General features: G+C 46.5%; 1 protein-coding gene across 1 annotated transcript; it reads right to left on the bottom strand.

Annotated features, from left to right (window-relative positions):
• Positions 1 to 7846: 7846 nt before the first annotated feature.
• Positions 7847 to 8615, bottom strand: LOC134444434 (E3 ubiquitin-protein ligase TRIM47-like). Its single transcript, XM_063193787.1, has one exon. It carries the CDS (start codon positions 8447 to 8449, stop codon positions 7847 to 7849), a length of 603 nt encoding a protein of 200 aa, XP_063049857.1. The 5' UTR covers positions 8450 to 8615.
• Between the last annotated feature and the right edge of the window lie 311 nt (positions 8616 to 8926).

Below are 8926 nucleotides of genomic sequence, written 5' to 3'. Positions count from 1 at the left end.
GAAGTTTGACAGCCCGGTCAAACTTTTGACTTACACAGCCCAAAGAGCTGTCTGGAGGGGGTGGAGACATAGGTGCGACATAGAGGGTGTCATCTTCTCCTTCCTCTTCTCCTCCCCTGGCCCCTTGTGCTATCTACAGCCCCTTGTGTGCCTTCTGTAGTGCTAATGTAACTCTTAAAAGTTGGTTACCAACCATAAGACACTCCAGTTCAGACGAGGCGAGGAGACACGGGTTACAGTTCGAGTTGAATGTTTATTTCAGCTGACCACAACACTTACACATCTCAAAACAATTCCTGAGGTAAACTGACTTGCCGGTTCCGCCAGGTCCCCCTTCTAAACGTCCCCCCTCCTTAACATTCCAAAAGGGAACCCTAATCAATAAGCTCCAATAACTCCTGTAGTACAACCGTAGCAGAATAATACAACACCACATTGTGAACATAATTAACAAAACACAAATGAATACAAATATCATGGAAAAATAGAACACACATAGAAATATTATTGGATGCAGAATTGTACTGTTACACTAAGGGAATCACTCATTCTCAACCTCTGCTGGTCTCTTAAAGGGGTGTTCACATGCCGCATGGATCCTAAAAAAGTACCCTATAAATCATCTCACCTTATGATTTTTGTATTATTATTATTATTATTATGATTATTATTTTTTTTATTATTATTATTATTATTATTATTATTATTATTATTATTATTATTATTATATCCATCATGTGAAGGACTGATTACAACTCTAGACATACCAATTATGCAGTAGGCAAAGTTTAAAACGAGCATCTAAAAATAACTGTTTATTATTCAAAGAATACAAATTACACAATTATATGAATTATAACAACAAACACAAAACAAAACAAAAAGCATTTTCATTTCTTTTCCTGGGTCTTCAGTGAATATCTTGAAGGCCTGGAGAGTTTCCCACTGGTGTGTGTGTGTGTGTGTTTTCGTTTTTGGGTGTCTGTGGGAGTGGCTTCAGTTGACACGGGCCGAAAGGCCCTCCTTGCTTCTTTCTCTCTCCTAGTTATATAATGGATAAAAATAAGATGGCCCACATCTTGAAGTTGTTCTTTAAAAGTATGTGTGTGTGTGTGTGTGTGTGTGTGTGTGTGTGTGTGTGTGTGTGTGTGTGTGTGTGTGTGTGTGTGTGTGTGTGTGTGTGTGTGTGTGTGTGTGTGTGTGTGTGTGTGTGTGCGCGCGCGCACGCGTGCGTGCGTGCATGGAATGAACCACAGGGGCAGCATTTACCTCACAACAGCTTCACTGATGATCCACTTAAATATACCCCAAACCCAGGGTAGAGAGAGTGTGTGAATGTGGTTTGGACTCTGTGCAGGAGGGTCATTGTGTCAGAAATGCTGTAGAAGGCCAGAGTTCCTGCCCTGTGATCCACATACACTCCTATTCTGGAGCTGGCCACTAGAGGGAGATCAGTCTCTTTCCTATTGTGGTAGAAAGAGGAGCTGTGGCTGCGGAGGTCCAGCCTCCAGGACTGATCATTAAATCCAAACCCACACTCAACACCCCCACCTTTCCTGCTGATGCTTTTATATGACACTGCTATACCAACATACTCTCCACTCCACTCAACCTCCCAGTAGCAGCGTGCAGACACACCCTCTCTACACAGCACCTGAGGATACACATCAAATCTGTCTGGATGATCAGGATATGGCTGGGCCTCACGTCTCCTCTCCACCCTCCTGTTCCCCTCAGACAGATGGAGGTGTTCATATGCTGTGTTTGGATCCAGAGTGAAGTGACAGGAATCTGATGGAACAGAGGACAGGATACAGAGAGGTTTTCATTCATTGCATTACATTACATTACATTGCATTACATTACATTAGGCTGAAGCTTCTATCCAAACTGACTTACAGTTGAGGACATAATCATAGCATACAACACTTGCAGATACCAAATAGAAAGGAAATATACAGAACAATAGTTGCATATGCCAACTCCAGCAATAACTTACGGTAATGTGTTTGTATAGTTTGAATTTTTTTGAAAAAAGGTTCGCACACTTCTTTGGATTTTTCTTCTTGAAGCTATTTTTTCATCTTTTTATTTATTCATCCATTGGCAATGACGTTTCGACCTCTCGGTCTTCCTCAGACCTCAATCTGGCTGTTAGAGGTCCTCAGTGGTGACTTACTTGATGGTGGCAGGAGACCTTTACTGTCTGCTCTTCTGACTGAGAGTTCAGGATCAGCATCTGCAGGTCAACACACATTCACCCACATGCAGCTCACATCCAATGGATTGGGCTTCACTGGGTACAAATATGCACACATTCACCCACATGCAGCTAACAAACAATGGCTTAGCCTTCAAATACTGACACAATACATGATTACATGCAATATGGATCTCTGGTTGTTGATTCTGAATGTATTTTATTACAATAGTTACTCAGCTTATAGAAGTGTATACAGTACAGTACACAGTGTGTGTGTGTGTGTGTGTGTGTGTGTGTGTGTGTGTGTGTGTGTGTGTGTGTGTGTGTGTGTGTGTGTGTGTGTGTGTGTGTGTGTGTGTGTGTGTGTGAGTGTGTGCGTACGCATGCGTGCATGTTTCATTGGACTTACACTGTATGTTCTGGATGATCTGGACATTTGTCACTGCCGCGAGATAAAACAAATAAAACATTAGGATTCATAATACACAGGACGAGATGGTTTACTGTCCATTGTGCCACTAGATGTTAAGCTGCATGAGTTGCCTTGATGTTGAGAGTGGCGTGGAGGTCGTAACGTCCGTCAATTTTGGGACACATCATCAGTAGTGTTCCTTTGAATCAGGGGGTGTTTCGGCCTTTTAACACTAAACACCCTCATCAAAGGTGGCCAGCTACAGGGTGATCAAGCCTGAGCCTGTGCCCATGCCCAATCACAAGTCCGTTGGACTATGCACGGCAGGGGTGTCCATTCCCCTGAGTCAGACCTGGAGCTGACCGCATACCTGGGTGGGAGAGAGGGCATTTGGGGGGTTGGGGTGCTAGCGGGTGGGACCAGATGTTCTATGAGCCCAGCAAGGGTCTTTCCGCTTTGTCCAGATCCACTGGCTGCTTCTTTCTGCTGCTTCCGAGACTGATTGAACTGTCTGTCGTAGCGCCCGCCCTTGGATACCAAGGTCCTTAAGCAGTCTTAACGTAGATGCAGCCACAAAACCTCGGCACCCCACCTCCACTGGGTAGACTTCCACCCTCGTTGACGTGCATCGGCAGCCAGCTCTGTGTACCGCAGCTTCTTGCGTTCAGTGGCCTCCTCTGTAGAACCCTCCCATGGTACTGTGAGCTCCACAATGTTGACAGCCTTGGTTGAGGGAGACCAGAGTACCAAGTCTGGCCTGAGAGTGGTAGCTGCTATTTCAGGTGGAAAGATGAGCTGCTGGCCGATGTCCACTATCATCCTCCAATCCTGAGCCAAGGCTAGCTTCCCAACTCCTGGCTTGGTTGGGGGATGCTTGGGCTTTCCTTGTCCCTCTCGAATAAAAGCTGGAAACTTGACGGAGTTGGGTGTTGTCCTGGGTAAGGAGTTGATGGTGACTCTCTTTGTCTCCAGAGCCGCTGCCAGACCTTTTAGGACCTGGTTGTGCCTCCAGGTGTAGCGACCCTGCGAAAGGCTGGTCTTACACCCGGTTAAGATGTGCTTGAGAGTCGCAGGACTTGGACAGAGGGCACAAGTTGGATCCTCCCCATACCAGTCCTGGAGGTTTTTTGGAGACGGTAGCACATCGTACGTAGCTCTGATAATGAAGCTTATGGTAGTAGACTCCATTTCCCAGAGCTGTCTCCAAGTGAGTCGTCTCCTCTCCAGTCCTTCCCATCTCGTCCACTGTCCCTGTTTGGCAAGAGAGACGGCCTTTGCGTTTCTCCCAGCCTCCTCCTGATGGCGCACTTCTTCCACTACCAGTTTCCTCCTCTCTGAAGTTGAGGCCTTACGCCAAGATGGTTTACTTGGCGCAAGCCCAAAACCTCCTCTTCCCATCTGGACTTGTCCCACAATGTCAGTGTGCCTCAGGGATGACATTGCCTGCTGCGCTGCATCAGATGGTGTCCATTTCCGCCCAGTCTTCAGTGATGGCGCCGCCTTGCTGATAGTATGGTCCCTAGAATCCCTCAGAGTCATCAGGAGCCTTACTTTTGAGCACTTGTACTCCTCGACCAGACTCTGAGCCACTTCTTGACATGTGCGGTCACCGTTCGCTCCATCTTTTTCACAGTTGTTATAGGGATATCATAGATACATAGAGGCCACATTATCCGGGGGAGAAGTCCGAATTGTAGGCACCAGAGCTTCAGTTTCCCTGGCAGTAGGGTCCTGTTGATGTTTTCTAAGCTGCTGGTAATGTCCTGCCTTATCTGCTGCACCTGGTCTTTGTCCTTGAGGCTTGCATCGTACCATCTGCCTAGGCTTTTGATGGGTTGTTCGGACACTGTTGGTATAGGGTCATCGTCGATGCGAAACCTCACATCCTTTAGCTCTCCCTTGACCACAGAGATACTCCGGGATTTATTCGGTTTGAATTTCATCCGGGCCCACTTGATGTTTTCCTGCAGCTTGCCTAGTAGCCGCCTGGTGCATGCTGCAGTGGTGGTCAGAGTGGTCATGTCGTCCATAAATGCTCGTATGGGTGGTAGGCGGATCCCACTTTTCTTTCGCTCTCCCCCCACCACCCACCTTGAGGCCCTGATGATGATCTCCATGGCCATTGTGAAGGCCAATGGCGAAACTGTACAGCCCGCCATGATGCCTATCTCTACACGTAGCCAGGATGTTGTGAAGTCTGCCGTGGAGAAGCACAATTGTAGGTCTTCAAAGTAGGCTTTCACTAAGGTGGTAATTGGTGGTGGAACATGGAAGAACTTGAAGGATTCCCAGAGCAGATTATGGGGAACTGAGCCAAAGGCGTTGGCCAGGTCAAGAAAGGTGATATGAAGATCTCTCTTTTCTTTCTTTGCCTCTTGGATCTGGTGCCAGATCATGCTGGTATGCTCCAAACACCCAGAGGACCCTGGAATGCCAGCCTTTTGTATGGACGTGTCCACATACTTGTTCTTCACCAGGTAGGAAGACAGCCTCTGTGCAATAACGCTGAAAAAGATCTTCCCCTCCACGTTTAGCAGACAGATAGGACGGAATTGATTGATGTCCGCTGCATCCTTCTCTTTGGGGATGAGTACTCCTCCAGCCCTACGCCAAGCCTTAGGGATTATCCCTTTCTGCCACACTATTCTCATAAGTTCCCAGAGGTAGCGTAGAACATCTGGGGCATTCTTGTAGAATTTATACGGCACTCCGTTTGGCCCCGGGGCTGATGATGATCTTGTTCGCCGTACAATATTCTCCACTTCCTTCCATTTGGGAGGGCCGATCTCCAGGTGGAACTCAGGAGGCTGAATAGGTGGGATGTCATGCGGGATCACTAGCGGCTCGTTCTTTTTGGCGTCACAGTGGACTGTTCCCAGATGTTTTTTCCAACTCTTCTCTTGACGTTTTCAAGGTTCCACTTTTTTCCTTAGCGAAAAGGTCTTTGACGAACTTGAAGGGGTCCTTATAGAAACGCGTTCTTGCATGTTCCTTCTTCTTTCGCCGCTTCCTCAAGTTCTCTGCTCTTCGCAAGGCTGCCAGTCGGGACTTGATGTCATCCTGGAGAAGAGAAAGACCTTCCCTATCTGTGTCGCAGGCCTTCTTCCAGAGTCTTCTCAGCTGTCGCCTTTCTCTGACCAGCCTATCTATCTCTTGCTGCCTTCTAGATTTCACTGGTGCAGGATTTTCTTTGTGACCTCTCCTTTCCTTTTTTCCATAGCGCTCCACTCCATATTGGTAGATGATATCACCAATCTTCTCCAGCTTTTTCTCTGCTGCACCCACTTGTTGTTTTAAGATGTTAGTCAGGTCGTGGTTGACGGTTTCCCACTCTCTTCTGTCCGCAGCTTTTGGCCACTTTACACTCGGTTTGTGGCCCGTGATCTTCCTCTCCAGGGGGGGCCTCTGTGGTTGGATGGGCTCCTCCACCGTAATTAGATGTTGTCTCACTAATAAGATCCTTATTAAATCGATATGTTATGATTTCTAAGTTTGTCCAACCTGCTGCAGATATCTTGACTATTTCCTGCTCGAAGACTGAATTTAATTTCTCCTCCATCTGCATCTTCAGTGCAGACACAGATTCCTTCAGGGGCTCCAAGGAGAAGTTTTGGCTGAAAGTCACGCTGGTTGAAACTGGGATGTAAGGCCTCCCAGTGATGGACACAATGTTCTGCACAGAGAAACACACACACACACACACACACACACACACACACACACACACACACACACACACACACACACACACACACACACACACACACACACACACACACACACACACACACACACACTAGGGTGAGGTAGACCTACTGACATGAGCCCTGTATCGCCAATGTGTTAAGCCATATTTTGAACTCTCTTTAGCCAAGTAATGTTGCCTACCTTGAGGAAATGGATGGGATCCTGTGTCAATGAAAGCTGCTTCATCTCAGCATCTGTCCTCTTCAGCTCAGCAATCTCAAGCTCCAGTCGCTTCAGGAGTCCTTCAGCTCGACTCACCTCAACTCTGATCAACTCTGTCACCTCAGAGCACCTTCTCTCAACGGAGCGGATCATCTCAGCAAACATCCTCTCACTCTCCTCCACTGCTGTCTGTGCACCAGACTGATTGGGCACGCACACATGCACGCGCGCACAAGCATGCGCGCACAAGCATGCGCGCAAAGCATGCAAGCTCACGCACGCAGGCAGGCACGCACACACGCACGCACACGTGCACACACACACAAACACACAAACACACACAAACACACACACACACACACACACACACACACACACACACACACACACACACACACACACACACACACACACACAGATCAGGAGCAGACAAGTATCTGATGTGAAATCTAATATCATATGGGACGATAAATACTCTAATATAATATGATATTCATGTCACAGCTCATCATAACTAGAACTACTACCGGTATCTCACTGCATAGCCAGAAACCTGGTGCAGATTGTCTTCTCCTCTGGTCAGTTCTCACCTTGAGAGTCTCCACAGCCTTCCTCAGCTCCTGCAGCTCCTTCTCCTTCAACTGGATTATCTGCTGGCATCTCCTCTGGCTCTGCCCCAAACCCTCCTGGAACATCAGGAATCAAAGTAACACACACACACACAAACACACACGCAAGCACGCACGCACGCACACACGCACGCACGCACACACACACACACACACACACACACACACACACACACACACACACACACACACACACACACACACACACACACACACAAACACACTTGGGAGCTTGGGACGTATCAGGCTACACTAAAGTTGGCCAGTCAATGTTTTACAGAGCGTTAGACGTTGGACCTTTTATGTAATAAACACTCCCCTCCACACTTTCTCAAGGGGAAAGTCATTCTTAATTCTAAATGGCTGTTTGTTCATTATTTAGAAGCAATACAAACAGCAGAAAAATATAGGTCTATATAAACAATAAAATCATAAATTATGCATGAACTATAAAAATTGCTCACAAGCTGATGACATCAGACATAAGTCTAAACACGAGACAGACTGGCAGAACCTGTATGACAGGTAGGGGGAGGGAGGTTGGTCTGTCAATGTTGAATGTTATATCTAAGTTGGGCAAAGGCAAATCATTTCTTAACTTTATATATAGTTTACAGGTTAACCCTCTGTGCATGAACAATGCAAAACGAATAAACATATTTTTTACAGAGTAGGTAAAATTAGGCTATTTCCTCATCTGACCTTTTTCTGACTCCATTCTTTCCTGGCCGTGATTGTGTCATGGCCTTTATGATCGTCCATCGTACACAGAAGACAGATGCAACTCTGGTCAGTGCGGCAGAATATTTCCAAAGCCTTCTTATGGTGGGGACAGATCCTCTCCTGTAGCTGGCCAGTGGCATCAGTCATGGTGTGATTTCTACCTGGGTTAACTTCATCATGAACTTTCAAATGAGTGTCACAGTAAGATACCAAACACTCCAGACAGGACTTGACAGCTTTGAGTTTTCTCCCGGTGCAGACGTCGCAGGCCACATCTCCAGGTCCAGCAGCACATTCAACAGCAACAGCAACAGCAGTTTGTATTCTGCTCTTTTTCATTTGATCCACAAGCTCAGCAATAATAATATTCTTCTTTAAAACAGGTCTTGGAGTGAAAGTCTGTCTGCACTGGGGACAGCTGTAAACGCCCTTCACATCTTCCTCATTCCAGCAGTCTTCAATACAGCCCAAACAGAAATTGTGTCCACAGTTCAGAGTCACTGGATCCTTCAGAAAGTCCAAACAAATAGGACACGTAAAAATATCCTCATTACTTGCCATCGCTGCAGCCATTTTCTATAGTAATTTCCGATAAAGTAAACGACGACAACAGCTCCTTGGGTGTGCAACATTAGTTGTGTGTTCACCTGTGTCACTCCAAACTTCCTGGATGGGGAGTGGCGTGTTGTAGTTATGGAGTACTGCTGCCCTCTAGTGGCCGTGTGTAATAACAGCAGCAGCAGCAGCTTGGTTGCTGGTCTTCCTGAACTTCTCCACCATTTCAGCAACCAGAGGGTTTTAGTGGAGGACAGGCCTGGAGTCAAAGGTGTGTTTGCACAGGGGCAGCTGTAATCGGATCTTGTGGAGGACAGGCCTGGAGTCGAAGGTGTGTTTGCACAAGGGGAAGCTGTAATACAGACTCACAACTCATCTGTTTGAATTAATCTATTTTTTACTATTGTTTTTACTATTGTTTATTTCTGTATAGTGTCCTTGAGAGGTGTTTTGAAATGCAAAATGCATTATTATTATTATTATTATTATTATTAT

The sequence above is a fragment of the Engraulis encrasicolus genome, unplaced genomic scaffold (assembly GCF_034702125.1).
Source record: "Engraulis encrasicolus isolate BLACKSEA-1 unplaced genomic scaffold, IST_EnEncr_1.0 scaffold_56_np1212, whole genome shotgun sequence".
Lineage (NCBI taxonomy): Eukaryota > Metazoa > Chordata > Actinopteri > Clupeiformes > Engraulidae > Engraulis > Engraulis encrasicolus.
The sequence above is the reverse complement of the archived record's forward strand: the minus strand, read 5'-3'. Positions and strand labels throughout refer to the sequence as shown.